This window comes from Rutilus rutilus (assembly GCF_951802725.1).
Source record: "Rutilus rutilus genome assembly, chromosome: 6".
Taxonomy (NCBI): Eukaryota; Metazoa; Chordata; class Actinopteri; order Cypriniformes; family Leuciscidae; genus Rutilus; species Rutilus rutilus.
The window spans coordinates 35,164,573-35,187,173 of record NC_140214.1 but is presented as its reverse complement, the minus strand read 5'-3'; the positions used below and the strand labels follow the sequence as shown (position 1 = coordinate 35,187,173).

The following is a 22,601-nucleotide window of genomic DNA, read 5'->3' as shown; positions in this document are numbered from 1 at the left end:
TGCATCAAGTGTATCCTTCATGTCCTTCAATCACCCACAATCCTTTGCACACATTCCAATTCACGAAAAAAAGGACTGACTGAAAACGAGTTCATCAGGAAATTTAAGAGAAATATGAAGGCATACATGTTATGTTTTGTTTTGGTGTAAATTGATCACGAACACTGAACTGCCGATGATGTAAGATCCTCAGAGTCAGGAGGCTTCTGGTCTTGAATTAGGACTCAAACCCTGTTCACTGTTCTGGATTGCTAACCTCTTTCTTCAACAACTTTCCTGTTTTTCCTGTGACTCCTTCGATTGCAGGAAATCTCCTCGTTGGTTACTCAGTGTCTGTTATCTTCTGTGAATAGACCATTTATCAAGTATAGTGCTAAGTGTTACTATTTTTTGCCAATGAACTCACCTCATTCTTCAATAAATACCTGTGATTTAGTTCATCTTCATGCCTACATTCCTCACTGACATAGGCTAATAATAATATACACTATATATTAGAAATACAAATATTGAGGAAGATGACCCTCTTAAGAAAAATGTATATTTACTTTTAAATTGTAACATGTTTAGATAGTTTGGCATTGTGAAATAATTTGAAACATTTGCTAATTCAATCGTTATAGCACAAAATGTAACATGATTCAAAGAGTCTTATTGCGGTACTATAATTAGTAGAATAAATAGAGTTCTCCAGATTTCATCAAAAACATCTCCATTTGTGGTCCGAAGATGAACGAAAGTGTGTCTGGGTTTGGGACGACATGAGGGTGAGTAATTAATGACACAATTTTCATTTTTGGGTGAACTATCCCTTTAACCTTAGGGGCAACAGGACATGGCAGACAGAATTTTTGTCCCATACTGAAACCCTAACATCACCAAGGCTATAACACTGAAAATCACAAATAGTATGTCTTTCACAATGAAAATCACTATGTATTTTTGGTAACACTTTACAATAAGGTTCATTGTAACATTAACTAACATGAACTAACCATCCATGAGGAATACATTTGTTACTGTATTTGTAAATCTTTGTTAACGTTGGTTAATACAAATACAGCTGTTCATTGTTTGTTCATGTTAGTTCACGGTGCAAGTAATGTTAACAAGATTTTAATAAAGTATTAGTAAATGTTGAATAACATTAACAAAGATTAATAGATGCTCTTTTATTTTTTTTAAATCAATTAAATGTGTCCTTGCTAAATTAAAGTATCAATTTATTTATTTTTTAAAAAAGAAGAAAATCTTAGCTTGTGATTGGTCCGGTCATTCTGAACCATCGCTGAGAAAAGTAACTTGTGTCACGTGACAACGCCGTTTACGTTGCTCTTCAGCCGTTATCTGGATAATAATTTAAAACTGAGTAATGACACTGAGCAACAGTAACTATGACATTAAACTAATGTTACGCAGTTAAGGATTAAAACTGAAGCAAATTAATATTAGAAACATTATACCGACTTCCTAGAGACAACTTCCGGGTCACTAAACTCAAGCTTGTTGCCGTTGTATTGCGTTTCCTTGACAGACACACACACACACACACACACACTGCAGACCCAGCAGACCCAGCTGACACAAACATGGCAGGCAAAGCAGGGAAACAGAATCGGCCCAGAAAGGCAGTGTCGGAGAAGGATGAAGAGGAGCAGCCGTTACAGGCTGTTCTCATAGCCGACAGCTTCAACCGCAGGTTCTTCCCCATCAGCAAAGACCAGCCGCGGGTGAGTGAAGTCAACATCACCGCGAGCACATGTGTGTGTGTGTGTGTGTGTGTGTGTGTGTGTGTGTGTGTGTGTGTGTGTGTGTCTCGGTCCAGTTCTGTCCTGCTAACTCATCACTGCAATACTGTACAAACACATTCTACAAGAAATAGATAATTGGTACAAAAAAACATGTTGCCATATTGATAACAATGTTTGTGGACACATGCACTACGATAATAGAAAGGGCTCTGATAATAGTATGTATTAAGCATGCAATATTTACTTTAAATTTGATTTGGTTTTTTTTATTAAACAACTTGTCATGTACAAAAATAATTAACATGGAAACAACTAGATACATCTTTGCATTAGAACAGAAGGATCAGTGTTTTTTTGTCGATCATGTTGAAATACTCCTGAAAAGTATTGCCTTTTTTATTTTAAACCTAGGTTTCACCTTCAAAAAAGCTACTTTGATTCGTGTATATATATAAAATTTGACCAGAATAAGGATGTTATTAAGAAAGTTGTTGTTATTGTTCATAACAAGTCCGTAAACATTGATATCTGTATGCATTCTATTGAAAGATAAATTATAACGATGAAAGAAATGTCAATGTTGTCATAAAATTAATATCTACTGGCTTCAGATCCAAATCTTTGCCTTTATTTAAATTTTTTAAACGGATTGCTTTGAGAATAGCAAATTTTAAATATGTGATTTTTTTTTTGTACAAGATATTATAAAAAATATTTCTAATAGTTTTGTTTGAGAATTTTTTTATATTGTGTCATAATTGTTTTCCATTCATTGAAAGTTTCAAAAAGTACATCAATTGAAAATGTAATCAAGCTTTTTAATCGTTCACACACAAAAAAAGTGTGAGTTCGGTTAGAGAATGCGGTTTTTGTCATGTCAATATAAAAAAAATAACAAAATAAAATAAACAGTGTGTTATTTTTTCCTGCTTAATTTAGATTGTGAAAATGGTTATCATTTAGTAACTTTGAATGTATAAAAGTACCCAGCTATTAGCACCTGATAATTTCTGAGGAGATGTTGACACGTTGATTTCTAGACTAACTTTCCACTCTTGCGTTCTCCCATCAGGCCCTTCTGCCTCTGGCAAACGTCTCCATGATCGACTACACACTAGAGTTTCTGACATCCACTGGAGTGCAAGAGACGTTTGTCTTCTGTTGTTGGATGTCCAGCAAAATCAAGGAACACTTACAGTGAGACACTGTGACATTGTATGTTGATATTGGAGAATGACTGTGATCCTGATGACTCATTTTTTTGTATTTGCTGTCTTGTTTTACAGAAAGTCGAAATGGTGTCGCCCCACATCTCCCAATATGGTCCACATCATCACCTCTGATCTGTACCGGTCCCTCGGAGATGTTTTAAGGGACGTGGATGCCAAATCTCTAGTCCGCTCTGACTTTCTGCTGGTTTATGGGGACGTGGTGTCCAACATTGATGTTTCCCAGGCTTTACAGGAACACAGGTGAGTGTCTTCTCTCCACAGAAAACAGTCCATTGTTTCGCATTTATATATCATTAAACCTGTGTTTTTGTTGTTGTTTTTTTAAAGACAACGGCGCAAAATGGACAAGAACGTCTCAGTGATGACCATGATCTTCAAAGAGTCCTCGCCCGGCCACAAGACTCGCTCTGAAGACGATGACGTTATAGTGGCCATGGACAGCAAGAGCAAGCGTATTCTCCATTACCAGAGAGCTCAGGCGCTAAAGAGACTTCAGTTCCCTATGGTGAGAGGCTTTCATTCAGTCAGCGCAAGATTGTGCACACATGCGTCTCCTCCCCGAAATAACCATATATGGAGCTTACAACGCCTAGTTTTACTATGCAGATCCTCATCTGCATATCATTTGCATATGCATATTAATCCAGGTGATACCACGTTTAACAGCACAAGACATTAGGAAAATTTGAGATACGGACGTGCCGTCACATTACATTGCTAAAAGTTATCCTTGCCTTGTTTTTTAATAAATAAATTTAATAGTATAAAATACATTTCAGAGAAGGTTTTTCTCAATCTTTTCCTCTGGCCAAATAGTATTTTTAATTGATTTATATTTTTAATGGAAACAGATAGGCCTTATTGTGCATTATTGATCATTATTTGTGCGAAAATATTTCCTCAGACCATATCATGCGCTAAGCAATCCTCGCTGTAGTTAAAACATTAAAACACAGCATGCCACAGGAAAAGTGTTCAAAAGCATCGCATCCACTACAAATATTCATATTTATTATAATATAAAAATGTGTAACTTCTTGGTCATGCTTTAACTTTATTAATGAGAATGATATATTTAATCTAAATGTGTATATCAGATGTAGCCTAAAGCATAGTTTAAATCATCATTTTATTTATGTGCAGAACTCGCCAACGCGAGGGGTGTTGTGGGTGTTTGCCAAGGCATTGTTACTCTTGCTAGAGTGTTGTGGTTGGTTTCTAGGGCGTTGTCAGGTAGTTGGTAATTCCTGCTACAGACTGTGTGATCTCGGCAATCCTATAAGATCATTACACTGTACGACATAGATCTAATAAACGTGGGTACGACATCTATGTAGACTGTACGATAATGACACCTATTGAATCGTAGGCTACGACGCAAGTTAGTATAAAGGAATAAAACGTCATTAGCATGCGCTAGTGGTAAACAAATAGAGCAAGATGAACTTTGGCAGTTTTGGTTTTATCTCCGCCGAAAAAAAGAGGAGGAAAGAGGAGAATATGTGGTCATGGCTAGTGAAAAGATGCCAACTTTGCATGCCAATTTAGCAAATGGAGTTTGAGGTTAGTAGTTTTCAGTTTTAGCGTCATGCCGTGTTGATCATTATGCCATTTCATGTTCCATTTTTATTGGCTAGTCATTAGGTGTAGGTTGTAGCAGTTGTAGACACTGTCAGAAAATGATCACAGGCTATCTTTAGTCATAAGACCGTGACAATGGCCATCTTTAAACCTCTTTCACTGTATGATGTACAGTAGGACCAGCGTTTAGGAGCCATTAACACTGAAATCGACCACCGATTGGCCATCTTTAAACCTCTTTCACTGTATGATGTACAGTAGGACCAGCGTTTAGGAGCCATTAACACTGAAATCGACCACCGATTGGCCATCTTTAAACCTCTTTCACTGTATGATGTACTGTAGGACCAGCATTTAGGAGCCATTAACACTGAAATCGACCACCGATTGGCCATCTTTCGTCTGGGACAGGCAGGGGCTTCATAAGGTCTAAATGATTGCTAGGGTGTTTTGGTTGCTTACTTGCTACAAGTCTGTTAGCATAAAGAAATAGTAGCACTATTCCTGTTTTACTTTTGAGTTTGTGATACTCGTTCTCAAGTCAGGCAGTCCAAAAAATAAAACTATAATGTATGAATACATTCTCAGTCAGCTCGACAAGACAAGAACGGGTATTGTTCAAAATTCATGTATAACTTTTGATGAAAGGTTTTGATCCACTTCAAATGTTGACTACTGTAGTTGTTCAATTCAATTCACATTTATTTGTATAGCACTTTTTACAATACATATTGTTTCAAAGCACCTTTTCAGCTTTCTACATTACAATTTAGAGTGATCTGTTATTAGAGGTAACTCTCTTAGTTATGTATCTCAGAAATGTACATAAACAAATTACACGGTTAGCTAATAATGTATTAATTTAAACAATGTATTAATTTAAGGCTCATCGAACTAATGATTGACATTTAGAAAAATGTAGCATTGGTGCATGTTGACTCTTGTTCTTTGTTGTGAAAGTTGTTCTTTCTTTTCACACAGAATATTTTCCATAGTGGAAGTGACGAATTTGAAATTAGGTTTGATCTTTTGGATTGTCACATTAGCATCTGTTCTCCACAGGTGAGTGTGGCTTTTTTGTTTTACAGCTCTGTTTCTTTGTTTAACTCATAAACATATTGCCTGATGAATATTGTGTAACGTAGGTTGCGGAGCTTTTCACAGACAACTTTGACTACCAGACAAAAAACGACTTCGTCCGTGGGCTTCTAGTCAATGAAGAGGTATGAAGCACACAATCAAATGACTTGCTTATTTAAGAATTTGCATATGATCTTATCAAGCGTTTCTTTTTCCATAGATCCTGGGAAACCAGATCCACATGCATGTCACTAAAGATGGATATGGGGTTCGTGTGTCCAACCTCCTCATGTACGACACGGTCTCCTCCGACATGATCCGACGCTGGATCTATCCCATCACACCTGAGGCCAACTTTGTAGACCAAGAAGGCCAGAGCTGTACACACTCCCGACATAACGTGTACCGTGAGCCCGGGGTCAGTCTGGGACACGGCAGCCAGATGGAGGAAAACGTGCTTATTGGCCGAAATACAGTGATTGGAGCAAACTGCACCATATCAAACACTGTGATTGGAGCAAACTGTGTCATCGGTACTGTCTTTATAGTTGAAATTGTTGGAAATGCCATGTGACAATGTGAAAATCTATTTGATTGACACCCTGCTAACTGCTGTTTTGTCTACTTAGGAGACAATGTGACTCTGGAAAGAGCGTACATATGGAATAAAGTCCACATAGCCAACGATGTGAAGGTCAAGCAGTCCGTTATCTGTGATTGTGTGGAGGTGAAACATGGAGTCGTTTTGAATGATCAGTGTGTGCTCGCCTACAACGTAAGAAACCACTCATTTGATTTAATATACACTGCCTGCCCCAAAAAAGTCGCTGTTTGGATTTAAATAGGCAAATGCTTAAGAGTGTATGACTGGATCATTATTGCTGTGATTATTCTGTTTATAGCATGTAATATGTTTGGCAACAGTTCTTCTAACCCTAATTGATGGAGTGTGTAGCTTTTCATTTCTTAAGCAACCATGTAGGGAGACACATAAATGTTGTGATGTTGTTTCCATCAAGAGGTGCATCAATATTTGGTCCAGATCTTGTGTTGTCAGTGCAAGAGTCAAGCGCTCTGTAAAGTCTCCTCCAGCACATCCCAAAGACTTTCAGTGAATTTAAGATCTGGACTCAGAGGAGCAGACTCATGTGTGAGAATGATTCTTCATGCTCCTCACAACCATTCACAGTTTGAGCCTGACGAATATGGACATTTTCATCCTGGAATATGGCCATGATTTGGTTTCCTAAATGGTTATTTAAGAAATGAAAAGCTACACACTCCATCAATTAGGATTAGAAGAACTGTTGGCAAACATATAACATGCTTTAAACAGAATAATCACAGCAATAATGATCCAGTCATAAGCCGTGTTTCCATTACCCTTCAAATTGCGCAAATTGAAAATACGCCCAATGGAAATACGTCAATTTCGCAAAAACGTCTCCTTTTAATAATAATGTCTAGTACGGTGGCTGAGATATACATAAACCTACCAACGTCCGTTGCTATGATTTTTGGAATGACTTATCACGAGACTAAGTTTTAGTCGCATATCATCGGTTAATGGAAACGCCGTCATTTCGCAATAGTTTTTTGACGACGTTTAGAAAAAATCGCAAAAGTTTTGTGCAAATCTGTAATGGAAACGCGCCTATAGACTCTTAAGCATTTGCCTATTTAAATCCAGACAGCGACTTCTTTTGGCCGGTGTATACACTTATTGAAGATAAAGGAGGTCACATTTTTAAATGAGTATTTGGTCTCTACACCTGATTTTACAGAGGCTGAATATTCTCCATCTTGTGTGTATAAAACGAATCACCTAGTTGCCTTGTTTTCTAAGCAAATGTTGATATGCAGGTTGTGGTGGGTCCAGATATTACTCTTCAAGAAGGCACAGTTCTGTCCATGCACCATCCAGATGAAGAGGATGAGGAAGATGATGATGAGTTCTTGAGTGATGACCATGATGTTGGCTACAATAAAGACAAAATCAAACAGAAAGGTTCATGCTCTTTTTATTTCCTTATGTGGACATAGTAGACAAGTTCTGTGAAACGCTAATAACTGTGACTGTTGTTCACATTGACAGTGATTTTAAATGCTGGAGGGCACTGGGATGATCGTAATTTGTGGGTTTATCATCATTTTATTTGAATGTGTCCTTGTCATATATGTTTCATGTATTTATTATAGCAGTAACAGCAAATTATGCCTAATTACAAGCAGCTAACACTGAATGTGCATTTTGTCAATATTACTCAGTTCTTGATTACACCGTAACAAAGACGCATGAAAATAAAGTGTGTTCTTATATTCTTGGGGTAAAAAAGATGTCATTCTATATTGACATGGAATGTTATTGCCACTAAAAATGTAAAAACATTCATAAAAATGTTCAATGCGTGATTGACATGAGCAAACTGTGTTTTGTCAGTGTTTAATCCAGCAGAGGTGGGTTCAGAGGGTAAAGGATACCGATGGAAAACCAGCTGTCTTGATGACACCGAGGAAGATGAGCTTGCGGATGGCATTTGGGGTGAGAGTCTGAATAAGGACCATTTAAAATTTTGGGTGAACTTTCATTTAAAAAGGGGGATTATGCAGGCATTGATGGTGATGTTATGTTTCCAGGCCTAGTGTTGAATCCCGACCCAGAGAGTGACAGCGAAAGTGAGGTCAGTGAGGGATCACATGACCTGGGAAGCCACACTGCGTCACCTGAATTGGATGATGTCACAGGTGAGAATTGTAAACGTGAAATACCACATTGTTGAATCCATGTTGCATGCATATTTTCCAGAAGTCCCAGTTTTATACCAGCCTTTCTTTTCCCCTCAGTGTTTCAGAACGAGGTTCAGGGTACGTTACAGAGAGGGTTGGATGAGAACATAGGCTGCGACAATCTGGTTCTTGAGATTAACTCACTCAAGTAAGTTAAAGTTACCAAGATCCAGTTATTAACACTTTGTTCACCCAAAAATGAAGAGATCAATTACTGATCCCGTGTTGCAAATCCAAATGCTGATAATTTCTCTATGGCACACAAGAGGAGATGCTCTGCAATAGGTTAAATGTCATTGTCACTTCTCAGGTATGCCTACAATATTACTCTGAAGGAAGTAATGCAGATCTTGATGAGAGTTGTGCTTGAGTTTCCATTCCACCAGCAGGGGGCACACATCAGCACAGCTCAGTATTCATCACACCTGCTCCCTGTGAGTATGTCTGTTTGATATGGACAGGGATTCAATTTAAAAAAAAAGAAATCTTCTGAGAACTTTTTTTCAGGCTGTATCACATTCCTTTAACCATCAATTTAAATACTTGTGACCAATAACATTTTAATGGAAGATGATGTTTTAGAACAGCTATTCAATTGCCTGTTTGCATCATTTCAAAGCTGTTTTTAATCTATTAAATAAACCTGATACTTTTGTGTGCAATGCTTGACACGCTTTAGTTATACAAATTATCAGCCATTTACACTCTGCAGACAGACATATATATTGTGACCATGAATTAAGAATTCGTTTTTGTTAAATTTAAGAATTTGTTCTTGTGTTTGTTAAATCGTGGCCTCAAGTTAGGAATTTGTTTTGGTTAAATCGTAAATGTTTCATTAAATTGTGGCTTGAATTAAGAATTCATTCTCGATTTTGTTAAAGAATTTGTTCCCATGTCTTAATTTGGTCCCTCATTTGACTAAATCGCGGCCACGTTGAACTAATTAGTAAAACATGCTGACGTATTAGTGAGTCGTGGGGACAAATTGTTAATTTGTGGCCATGATATACATGTTTACGTTACTGCCTTTAATATTTTAATAATTTTTTTAATGTTAAATAATATAATTTTTTTTGAAAAGTTTGTGTGGGGGGGGGGAAGGCATGTCATATTCTTGTCATATTCATACACAGACAAGGTAAGAATTAGTTTGGGGGGCACTTTCACCACAAGCCCCTGTCAATATCCAATCTAGATCTGCACTGATCTCACACATGGCTTCTCTGCAATTCAATTCATGGAGAACTTTAATCTCTGGATGTGTATAATCTTAAGTCGGATGCTTCTCCTGTACATTCAGTTATTTGACTATAGCAGAAGATACTGAAACCAGCCCCTGTGTTTTTTCCTCACAGTTGTTAAAGAAGTGGGCGCCAGTCTTCAAGAACTACGTGAAGAGAGCTCAAGACCAGATGGACTGTCTGACTTCCATGGAGGAGGTTTTCCTTGAATGTGACACTCATTGCGCAGTTATGGTCAAAGTGAGTCGCCTCTCTTTCTGCAGTCGACCACAACACACGTTCTGTCTGTTGCTGGCTGATCGTGTGTACTGTCTGTCCACTTCAGGTGCTGATGAGCATGTACCAGCTGGAGATCTTGGAGGAGGACGTCATCATGCGCTGGTTCACTCAGGGTGCCGCCTCAGAGAAGAGCCAACAGCTCCGCCAGAATCAAGGGGTGGGATTCTCTAAGCTTTATCTGCTGTAAAATGAAACTGATACTGGAGCTACTGTACATTGATTTGTGAAAATTACTTTCAAATTGCTGGAAAGCTGTGTGCATGAACACAAACCAGAGCCAGAATGCCGGAAAATACAATCCCAGTATCAGGCCCTAGTAATATTACTGGGATGGGATTAATCCCATGTGTGAACAGAGCCAGAGCTTCTTGACAAGGTCTTCATTAGATGGCGCATCGTTGTCTTTATGGGTAACACTTCAAGGTTCATTAGCTAATGTGTTAACTAACAATGAGCAATACATTTGTTGCAGTATTTATTAATCTGTTAATGTTAGTTAATAAAAATACAGCTGTTCATAGTACATAAACTAATGTTAACAAAAACCACCTTTGATTTTAATAACGTATTAGTAAATGAATATTAACTAAGATTAGTAAATGCTGAAGAAGTATTGTTCATTCTTAGTTCATGTTAACTAAGGTAGTTAATTAATGAACCTTATTGTAAAGTGTTACCTCTTTATGAACCTATCAATGATGTGTGAATGAAAGCACAGAACGTGGGAAAGATGTGAAGGCAGTGTGAATGATCAAAACCAGTGTTTCTGATAATTGACTGGAGTCTGTGTTTGAGTTGTGCTTATGTCTCGTCTCTCCACAGCTCTTGAAGTTCATTCAGTGGCTAGAGGAGGCCGAGGAGTCTTCAGAAGATGAATGAACGTACACCATCACGAGTGTGACTCGTACACTTTACAAACCTACACGTCATGGCATCTTCTCCATGCGATGACTTGTTTTGCTGCCGAAAGTGAAAATTTACATACTGTTATTTACCCTCATGCATTCTTCTTCTTCGGAAGGTATTTTTAAGAACAAACTCATTGGACCTCATCGTCCACAACAGAATTACAGTGATTAAAGTCAACATGATCACCCGTGAGTTGTGAATAGCTTTTAATATTGGTGACACAGTCAAACACAAGGTATCTGAAATATTAGATTCATATAAAAAGAGAAACGCTGATTTAAGGAGAGTTTGAGTCACTTGGAGTGTACTAGGCTTGAAAAAATATTTTCACTAGCAACAGAAAACTCTGAAATAAAATCAAAGACTGTAGCATGATTTAGTTTTATAATTATGTGCATGATTTTGTTTCATATCACAGTGCGCTAGTTCTTTTTATCCTTAAGACTACTATGGATAAACCCCGCTAATAATGTAGTCCCCGTTATTCCAAACACAGCCGTCAGCCCTTTCCACATGCTAGCGCTGTTCTCGTGTCTCTGCATGAAGCTCCTGTGATCTCCGGGGATCAGGACAAAGCTGCGTCCATCTCTGGGTGTCTGTAACCTCATGATCTTATCCTGCTCCAGCACAAGCTCCCCGAATCCGGTGAGGGACGTCCCCACACGCAGCAGCTCCTCGCGCTCCTCCTGGGCCACGGGCTTCTCCCCGCTCAGTTCATTCAGGACGACGTCCACCAGCCCCTCTTTGGCGGTCCTGAGGCGCTTGTGCACCTGCTCCAGGTAATCGCCGGACGCCTCCAGAGGCGAGTCCACGTGCACCGAAACCTCACTGGTGTAGGACCCGGGCTGGATCAGGCTGAAGGGCACCGTGTTGGTGGTCTGCTTCTTGTTCACTTTTTTGGAGACCCTTTGGAGAAAGTTTCAGACTCAATGTGCCAGGACCTCAACAGTTACAGTATGAAGAGCAGTCGCTACAGTAGTCAACATTTGAAGTGGATCAAAAGAGTTCTTCAAAGACAAGAACAGGTATTGTTCAAAATTCATGTATAACTTTGATGAAAGGTTTTGATCCACTTCAAATGTTGACTACTGTATATGCCAGGGACTATATCTGCTATTTACTTTATAACGTGCCTTATAGCCTTGGTTCAACTCGCAATACAGCTTGGCTTCTCATATCCAATTGCTTAAAGGATTAGTTCACTTCAGAATAAAAATTTCCTGATATTTTACTCCCCCACTTCCTCCAAGATGTTCATGTCTTTCTTTCTTCAGTTGAAAAGAAATTAAGGTTTTTGAGGAAAACATTCCAGGATTTGTCTCCATATAGTGGACAATGGGGTCCAACCGGTTGAAGGTTCAAATGTGAGTTTCAGTGCAGCTTCAAAGGGCTCTACACGATCCCAGCCGAGGAATAAGTCTTATCTAGACAAACCATCGCTCATCTTGCACGTCCACGACTTCACGCATTACGTAATCACGTTGGAAAGGTACCTGACGTAGGGCGAAAAACGTAATCTCATTTTCTCCTCCAACTCCTGAAAATAGTCCGACATCGTTTTTTACCTTTTATTTATTTATTTTGTTAATGGCGTTTAACTTAGTCTTTGCACGTTTGCTTTGTAAACACTGGGTCGGTACTTCCGCCTACGTCACGCGTGACCTTTCAACGTGATTACGTAATGTGTGGCGCATCGCAGCTAGTGCAAGACGAGCATTTGAGGTTAAAAAGTATATCAATGTTTATTTTTTCGAGGATGAGCGATGGTTTGTCTAGATAAGACTCTTATTCCTCGGCTGGGATCGTGTCGAGACATTGAAGCTGCACTTTTCCATTTGGACCTTCAACCCATTGGACCCCATTGAAGTCACTATATGGAGAAAGATCCTGGAATGTTTTCCTCAAAAACCTTCCATCTATTTTCGACTGAAGAAAGAAAGACTTGAACATCTTGGATGAAGTGGGGGTGAGTAAAATATCAGGAAATATAAATTCTGAAGTGAACTAATCCTCCAAACAAGCCAAATGATTGGCAGTGAAGCATTTACCATGACTTGAGAACAGAGTTCCAGTATTTCCAGTGCTCCTGCACGGTTATCTTTTGAACGACACCATAACACCGTGGCACGTTCCTGCTGGAAATGGGCTCTCCGATGGCCTGCACCAATCCTGCAATGGAGGCAAAAGAAAGATGCATAAATGAAGACTTTTCAAAGTATGAGGTGGTGTTTAGTGTTTTATCTACCTTCTACAGCAACATAATTAAGTCTCTTGTTGGACGATGCCTTCAGAATCCTGAGCAGGTGATGGTCTGCTTGAAAGTTTGGTATCTCCTGCAAAGTGGAGGAAACAGGCCGATGTTTCGACGAGCAAGCTTTTATAAAAAAAATTACAATTTAGCTGACTCATTCTGTTCCACTTTCAGCCAAAGTGACTTGCAATAAACTTTCATATAAAGAGTAAACTGAGGATATGTGTCTTCAACAAAGACACAATGATGATACTTTATGAATCAGAGCTTTTGGGATCTAGGCTACACTACAACAGTGTTTGTACATTGTACAATAGTTCTGTTATTTAGCAAGCAGTGAAGGGAAATCATTACCTTCAGCTTCTGTATTTCTTGTCTTTTTTCGGAGTACAGTTTATAAAACAGTCCAGAGAAGGCAAAGCAGGATCCTGCACATATGACGGTCAGTGGGTTAAGGAGAGGATCACTCATTTCTGCTCTGGAGAAAGACAGACAAGCTTGTCACAAATGTTTCGTTGTAAAACATAGTAAACATGGTAATCCATCCACTACGGTTTTACTACATGAAACCAAATGGTTAGTGTAGTTAAACTATGGTAACCACAAATTAGCCATGGTTTTGCTATACTAGCCATAGTTTAACCATGGTATTAATATTAAAATTGGTTATAAAAATGATAATCCACCAATAAAACGTGCTTTCTAAACTTTTATTATAAATATGGTTAATTTTCGTACTTTTCTGCACACTCAATAGCAATGTGGCGGGCTCTTTTTAAAGGAGGTTTCGTGTTTTTTAAAATGATTATATATAGGTACAATTAAGTAAAGAGTTTTTTTTAAAGGTTATTTAAAGCTGTAGATCAAACACGGAAATAAATCCACATTCTGTCCACCTATAACGTTAGCTCAGTTGCTTTCACTAACGTTAGCAGAATTTAGTTTTGTTTTCGGTTCATTTCACGCGATGATTGTGAACAGATTCAACACCTTATTCGCAACAACAAAATCTAAATCACAATTTATAGTGACTTAATGTCGTGACGTCTCACTGAAACGATACAATAACAAATGCGACATAATAAAATAACAAATATGAACCTCAGCTTGAGTAAAACATGTCAGAGTCGCTTACGATGAATCAGGAAACAACGGCTGCAATTATTCAAACTTATGTGCTATGAACACTAGTTTGATTATACTACATGTATATGATGTATTATATTTACTGCGATCTTGAGAATATGCTAGTTGAATGGTTTTCTCCATTAGGATTCTCCTTCTCACCTGAAGTTTATTATACAAACACTCAATGCGTCGTCCTCTGAGGTGCACTTGTGAATGTGTGTGTCCACAGGAGGGCTGGGAAGAAGACAAGACACTCCCACTAAAACGCAAATCCCAATCAGAAGCGAGTTTCCCTTCCCTTCCCTCTGTCCTACATCTACACGCGTGATTTGTGCAGTTTCAGTCCAGCAGTCACAGACCGGAAGAGCTTCTGTTCATTAACCGTTCATTTACGGCACCTTAAGGCGTCATTTCCTTTTATTAGATGATCTATTTGTACGTGGATTTTGTTTGGACTGATATTACAGTATTTAACGATCATATTTGTGAATAAGGTCTGCTCTTAAGCCAATGTTATCATGACAGTCCTGCACAAAGACCTCAGTGTCATCCCTGAAAATTTAAATATCTATTAATAATAGGCCTAACTTACTAGTTACTACTTTGACAAATGAAAAAAAAAATTCTCATAGAGTTCTCATAGCTTATATATTCATAAATAATCAATACCAAACATAGAGTGACTTCATTGCAAAGCCCATTTAAAAAATCTAATCTACAAAAAAAGTAATCAAATTGAATACAGAAAAAAAAAAAATATTCTGAACAATAAAGAAAACAAATTGAAGCTTCAATAATGAAATGAGAAAGATGTATTTTTAGCGGATAAACACTTAAATGATAAGTTAGTTCACTGTATTCCCCGTCAAGCTTGTTCCGTTGCACGTAACACTTCCGGCCTTTAGGTCTGCACCACGGATTTATAATATATAATATATCAGTGTGCACCTCTGGCCTGAAGCTGCTCACTGAGCCAACATGACGTCCAGCTTCCCTTTTTTTTAAATAGCCAATAGCGTTTGGTTTATATCACAGCTCGGCCAGAGCCGTTGAGCTCGGTAAAGCCACAGTTTCCTCCTATTCTCTAACCATTTCTCCTCCTAATCTCCTCCATATCACTTTAAAATTGTTTTATGGTGCGTCATTTTAAACACCTTTTACCTTATTTTAATTATTCTCAGGTTAGGTAAAGTAAGTCAAATCTGTCCTAAATAATAAGCATTTGAATTTCCATACTTACAATATTTAGATCACAGAAGACTTCTCCGTGGTCAGTTCAGCTCAATCTTTTGTTAAACAGAGACTTCTTAACAGGCGAGCTTCTTAATTTCAGTTATATATATTTTTTATTAAATACAGGTTAACTAGTTTACATAAAAGGTACTAATATATAAAATAAAAGTAAATCAAAACCAAATAATTTACAAGCTTTTAACTTCATGAGGCACAATGCCGGCAAGGCATCTAACACCGGAGAGGCCGTTGGTGAATCAGCGTCTGACTGGACATGTCATTCCAGCTCTTCTAAGTGATGTTGGGTGTTGACGTTTAAAGTATTGTCAAACAAAACGTAGGCTAGTTAAACCCTCCCTCCTCCTCATCCGCACACTAACCCCCCAAACCCCACCCCAAATCCTTCTTGTCGGTTATTGGGTGGAAAATGTGTTATGTTTCGTGGTCCAGGCTGGGCCAGTTTGTTTTTCTTGCCGTTTGTGGAGCCTGGGCTGTCTACAGAGACCGCGTTTCTTTACAGCGTGTTCAGGGGACAGGCAGCTAGCGGATGGTGAGGAGATGTTTGCTGTATGTGACAAAAAATGTTTTGGCCTAAAAAACGTGTGACATCGCTGAGAGCACCTTTAAAGTCCATCAACTTTTTGACATCTTCAGAAATCCCCTCCTGGAAACTCCCTAAAACTTGTTCATTGGTAATCCCCTCCTGGAACCCCCGCCTCTTCATCCTCCTTCTTCGGACCTCTTCTTGTTGCATTCTGTGTCTTGTCCGTAACACATAGACGGTAATGATTGCATTCTTCTTCTTTCTTTAGCAAAGCTCTTTCTAATACATTTTCAATTTATCTCTACTCTGCCATTTGCTTAATAAATGCTTACAACATTCAGTGTGGTATGTTTTTCTTTATAAACCATTTTCTCAATAAATGATTTTACAAATACTATTGCAACTATTACTTCTGGTGTCTTGCTTTATAACAACACTTTCATTATATAAGGTTACCATTATGGTTGACTCCAATACATAAGTGCTTCATACACAAAAAGGCATATTTATAATGGAAAAATTTACATATTCCATAACAAAATACAGTACTCTGCAGAATTCAAGTGGGTCCGATATGTTTTCTGGTTCACGCGTATGAGCTACTCTCTGCTTTCGTGTCTCTGGACCGGAGGGTTCGCGTGACACTAACATGAAACCAGACTTCATTCACCCCAATGGAAAGCACATTTACACTGTTTGAATCGTACCCTATCCCCTATATAGTGCACTGTGTGCCATTAGGGTGACCACCATCAAACAAACCAAATGTGGGATGATTATAAGTTTGTGTGGGACAATGTGGGACGTGTTACCAATAAAACATAACCTGAAACTGCTATGTCTATCTAACTTAATAAAAACATTTGTATTCTGCCTTTCAGCTGATAAAAATACTTTGTTCTTTAGTTCCTTCCAGAAAACACCATTACATCACAATGTATAACATGTCTTTATTTGACATGTCATTTAAATTCAACATCTGAGCAGCGGCATCATGCAGATAACTATTTTTGAAACAGTTCTGACCAAGTCCAACTAAAATCCAACAAAATAAACAGTGAACAAATAAAATATAAAACAACATGAAATTAGATCATTGACAGTCTTATATATTAAGGATATATTACACCAAAAACTCTAAATTCTGTTAAATTGATATTTTAATTGACCGAATTATCCATTTGTTTACTGACAGGAAACACATGGAACGAATCACCGGTCCACATTTTGATTGACAGCCGTCACAACCTACTAGTGACCGTGTTTACTCCTTTCTTTTCAACCATTGGATAGGATTTAAAAAACGGCTGTTGTAATTGTACATCTGACGAAGCGCTGTTAAATATAGATGAAAAACTACGCCGCAAAAAGAATAAATAAAATGCTTTCTTAAAAAGGCAAAAGAACGCATGCACGTTTTCTTAATATGATAATTAAAAACCATTAGACTGATGAAAATGCGGGACATTTTCTCAATATGGCACGTGCGGTACAAGGGGTGAAAATGCTGTGTGGTACAATGCAAAGCGGGACGGGGTGGTCACCCTATGTGCCATTCACCATGTAAAATAGTAAATGTGTAAACTAGTAACAGATTTCAGCCGCAGCTTCAGTGTCTCTTTATAATGTAGGGGGCGGAGCTTCAGATTCTTGAGAGCATTTAATTGGACAGAAAAAAGTTGGTGAAGTGCAGAGTGATGTCATCAAAATCATTGATCCATATTGGTGGAAGTGAGAGACTGTATGTTTTGAATGCTTATCTTCAAATGCAAATTTTGTTATAGATAACAGTAGCCTAAGGCTAACATGTTCATACCAAAAGCCAAAAAACTTCAATTTTGATTTCATGGGGACTTTAATCCTAATGAGGTTTAGGGATAGGGTTTAGGGATAGGGTGAGGCCGGACCTTCAAACTCCACCTTTACATCCAGAGAGCAGGAGCTTGATGTCAAGCTCCACCCTTTGGCTCTGCAGCAGTTAGATGGAACCAGTTAAGCACAAATCCCGCCCCACCACCGGTTTTATTGGTCAACTCAGTTATTTAGTCACCAAAAATTCAGACAACAAAAGTTCAGACTTCATGGATTTAGTTGAGAAAAGTCATGTATGGACCCGATCCCGCTATCTATCAGGATGTGCTTCCAAATATACTAAGGTTATGCTTAGCGTTTAAGTTAACATGAGGTGTTAGTATTTGTTTCAGGGCAGACCACTTATGTGACACAATGAAGGTGTTTGGGCAAAGAGAGCAATGAAAGACAACGCACTTTCCTCATTATCTTCACCTGAATTATTACCATGACACGCCGCGCTGTGACAACAGTAATTTATTTTTATCGCTGTTAATATTGCTGTAAATAAATATACATTTTTATACTAAAGTTTTTAAAACATTTGGAACATCCCTACAAATTGCATCCCCTTCAGAAACCAGGAACTTATCCATTCCACTGGACAATAGTTTCAAGCACCTCTGCATAAGTGAATGAAATATATGATACGTTATAACATGATAATATTTGTAATGTTTAAGTTCTGGTAAGCATGATGTCATGGAAACTCCAGAGATTTTAACTCACATAATAGAACACTAAAACATACTAAAATATTAATGATTTGCATAACTGTACTATAATTTTGTTTATTTTCCCCAAAGGATTATGTGTTCCTTTTTGTCTCTACCAAAACAATGTTGTCACAACCGAAACTTCACCACATGTTTTGGTCCTGACTGTTTCAGTGACTGTTTCAGATGCTAATCAGCACATGGTTAGCTAGCACAGTTCTGAACAGTTGTACACACATAAAAAAAATATATATATATATGTATGTATATGTATATATATATATATATATATATATATATATATTAGTGGTGGGCCGTTATCTATGAGGCGCCGTCTAGGGCTTAAATCAAACTTCATTCACGCACACATATGAAACACGCTTGCATACACATATACTAAGTAGTCACACATACATGTATATCAACTCTCCACGCACATACTCATATGAGACGCGAGCACACACACACAAACTCGCGCACATACTCATATGAGACGCGAGCACACACACACAAACTCGCGCACATACTCATATGAGACGCAAGCACACACACACAAACTCACGCACATACTCATATGAGACGCGAGCGCACACACAAACAAACTCACGCACATACTCATATGAGACGCGAGCACACACATATGGCGCTCGAAATGTTCCGTTCGGCGACGAGACTGACTAGCACGACAGATAACACACGTGTATACGTGCGTGTACGTCTCCATTTGTTTTATATGGAGACGTACACGCAAATATCACGTCACGTAGACACGTCAATAACGTGTAGCTGTTGATCTTTACAGACGTGACGGCGGCGTCACGTTAGAATTTAACGTGTGGATTACGTCTATGGCGTTCCGATCGGCTCTTTATTATGACTTTGCTACATGCACTCGTCTCAATGAACGTCTCACTCAACGTCTTATTTTTTTTTTCTTTCTGCTATTTATTCCATTCATTTTAAGACGCAGACGTGACGCAGACGTCACGCTGACGTCACGTAAATCACGCGTGGCAGTGAAGCGTCCAGTCAGACGTCACGCGTCATTCACGTGTGGCAGTGAAGTAAAAAAATTTTTTTTTCTCTAACAGGTATTTAACACTCCACTCAACACAGCTCAGTGCAGTGTGCCAGCGGATGCGATCGGTTCTTTAATATGACTGTGCAACATGCACTCGTCTCAATGAACGTGACACTTGCGTCTGTCTTATAACGTGACGTCTGCGTCTGTGATTTATATATTGGATATTGTGTGTGTGTGTTGTTTAACCCACATTTTGAGGGCCAAATGCCCCCACAAAGATAGAAATATGAAGAAACAAACTTGATATAGGCTATTGCATTTTTATAGCTTATTGTTAGGGTTGTTATTGTGTTTTTAATTTTTTATAGTTTTAAAAGGCCTAGGCTACAGCACTTTGGTAAACTAGAAAACAGACAACTCGATCGTGCAAACACTGTTTCTGTAGATCCTTTAAATAGAAGAATAGAATTGAAAAATAGGCTATATTTTTTATATATGTCACCTGTGGTGAAAAATAAAAACGACTGTAAACTTTTTTTTTTAAATAGTTTGTAAACTATTATTTGACTTTTTGTTTATGACGTTTTGCCCCTTTATTAAACATTTAAAATATTCACAAATTAATATGGATTTTCTTTTTAGATTTTACTGGTTTTCTAAGGCCAAATTATTTTCCCGCAGGGCTGAATGAGAAGAGCCATCTCTGGAAACATACAGAGAGCTGATTTAGGCTATAGGTGGTTTATAGGCTAATGATAATAAATGTGTCTGAAAAAATAACGAGGCATTTTAATTGTTTTTATTAATAAACTAGTATTTTCTAATCAGTCGGCTGCAAACATATCTCCATCTAAAGAGATATGTAAAACGGGTGCGCCTTTAGATATAAATGCACCGTTCATGCGGATTATCAGACAGTATTTGCTTTCGATTCAAATTTGTTCGTTTAAAATTGGACATTTCAAGCTTTATTTTGTTTCAGTTAATTTTTTAGATGCGCTCCAGTTCACGGAGATCATGAAAGCGCGCCTGATTGTTTTCTTTTATTTCACGAAATCAAAACGTTTTCTTGTTATTTTGAGTTTACTCAAATAAAAGTAGTTGCAAATTATGTATTATTATTTTCTATATGACCTTAAATTATGAGTATTTTAAGTTGTTTCCACTGTTGATAGGAAAATACAAGTGTTCGCGCCCGCGCCTCCGTGCCACGCAGTGCGCTCTCCACTCCGCACAAACCATTGGATATGCGTCAAAATCTTGTGTTGATTTGTGATAATCAAATAAAACCCTGTATTATTATTGTCTAACCTGTATTATGACTGACATATGACGAATTGCTTTGTTCCTTTTTTGATAAAAGCGTCTTGTAAATATTGTTTGTTCTTATTTTTTTATTTATTTTTTGTCATTGTTATAAATAACAACGAAATAACATCAGAGAATCTTAGAATATAAGTGCAATAAAAACTCCATAAAGTGCAATCCGTTATATCACCAGTCGACAGGGAAATAACAATTGTATAAACAATATACTATGGATTGTGAGATGTAGAAAATAGTACAGCAATGCATTCCCAACTATTAAAGTTGTGTAGAGAGAGAATTTTGGTGTATGTGGTGGGGTGGGTATAAATTGGAGGAATATTTTTTTCGGCCCGTCCTCACTAGAACAGCAAGCGGTACGTTGTTAATTATTGTATATTGTGTATTAAGTGGAATACTTCAAATTGTCTTAGCGTGCATGCTTAAAGTGATTCTCAATTGTAGCGGGTACAGGAAAAACGAGGCCCTTAAAAAAAGTTATCTTCATTACCTAGAGATAAAATTAGGGTATACAAAATACAAAAATTAGTCAAAACGCATAACAGAACATAACTTTTTTTTTTTTTTTTTTTTTTTTACAATATTATGTGCTTATTAATTTTAATTAACGAAATGTCAATCTTCATCTTTATAACAGAAGATACAATACAACAATCTTCAAGATACAGTATAATCTTCACGTATATAGGATTGCCACCTTTAAAACAGTCCTTTTCGTGTAGGAACAAGCAATGCAGAAATACATGGTTAGCATATTAATTTAATCTCTTTTTTTCGTTCATTTACTAATTAGGCTATATATGTTAACTCAACTAATGTAATGTAAATAACTGGATAATTACTATCCAATAAATAATAAATAAAAAATGTTAAATAAATGTATTGATTAGAGTTGCCATAGACTAAAGATTTTTGTAGTCAACTAGTAGTAATTTATTTAAGCAATTAGTCGACTAATCGCACGTTTATATTAATTAAATACTGGGTGCATGCATGGCTATAGCTCAAGCGCACGCATAAATCTAGCTGCAAAGCACCAGCAAAAGTAGGCTAATTATAATAAATGTGTCTGAAAAAATAAAGAGACATTTTAATTGTTTAAAGTGTTTTTTATTTTTTTATTCGTGTCTGCAAACATATCTCCTCCGCTGCGGATGCGCCTTAGAGAGAAAGACACTTTCGATTTGAACTTGTTCATTTAAAAGTAGCCATTTCAAGCTATGTATATTCCTCAAGTCTGACTGTGAGACAGTAGGGCCTACACTGTTTCAGTTCATTTTTGAGACGCGCTCCAGTTCACGGAGATCTTGCGGCTGATTTGTTTTATTTTATTTTACAAAAGCACAATGTTTTCTTGTTATTGTGAGTTTACAGCGATTACAGGCTATTTTAAGTTGCTCCCACTGTTGATAGGAAAGTGTTCGCGCCCGCGCATGCAGCAAGCGCGCTCCACACTTCGCGTAAACACTGGATATGCGTCAAAATCTTGTGTTTATATGATAATCTTATATTATGACTGACATTTGACGAATTGCTTTGTTCCCATTTAGGATAAAAGCGTCTTCTAAATATGTAGCCTAGACTAGCCTGATATTAATAATGAATTATTATTATTTGCGTTTTTACCTAACTATAAATGAGTTCAGTAGGCTAATGTTTTTCATG

At 37.6% G+C, this 22,601-nt stretch overlaps 2 protein-coding genes across 3 annotated transcripts; one reads left to right on the top strand and one right to left on the bottom strand.

The window, feature by feature from the left end:
* Positions 1-1,319: 1,319 nt before the first annotated feature.
* eif2b5 (eukaryotic translation initiation factor 2B, subunit 5 epsilon) lies at positions 1,320-11,050 on the top strand. Its single transcript, XM_084411183.1, has 16 exons — positions 1,320-1,730; positions 2,824-2,948; positions 3,038-3,223; positions 3,311-3,488; positions 5,546-5,626; positions 5,710-5,787; positions 5,865-6,177; positions 6,274-6,419; positions 7,508-7,652; positions 8,085-8,186; positions 8,282-8,389; positions 8,489-8,579; positions 8,742-8,865; positions 9,790-9,915; positions 10,001-10,111; positions 10,777-11,050. Exons 1-16 carry the CDS (start codon positions 1,590-1,592, stop codon positions 10,831-10,833), a joined length of 2,112 nt encoding a protein of 703 aa, XP_084267309.1. The 5' UTR covers positions 1,320-1,589; the 3' UTR covers positions 10,834-11,050.
* Positions 11,051-11,052: 2 nt separating this feature from the next.
* On the bottom strand, positions 11,053-14,651 carry mul3 (mitochondrial E3 ubiquitin protein ligase 3). 2 transcript variants are annotated; one of them, XM_084411184.1, is made up of 5 exons: positions 14,402-14,651; positions 13,469-13,592; positions 13,109-13,196; positions 12,912-13,032; positions 11,053-11,769 (listed from the first exon to the last, which is right to left on the bottom strand). In XM_084411184.1, exons 2-5 carry the CDS (start codon positions 13,583-13,585, stop codon positions 11,286-11,288), a joined length of 810 nt encoding a protein of 269 aa, XP_084267310.1. In that variant the 5' UTR covers positions 13,586-13,592; positions 14,402-14,651; the 3' UTR covers positions 11,053-11,285. The 2 variants fall into 2 exon arrangements, with proteins under 2 accessions (XP_084267310.1, XP_084267311.1); XM_084411185.1 differs by having other exon boundaries at positions 13,469-13,587; positions 14,402-14,613.
* Positions 14,652-22,601: the final 7,950 nt, after the last annotated feature.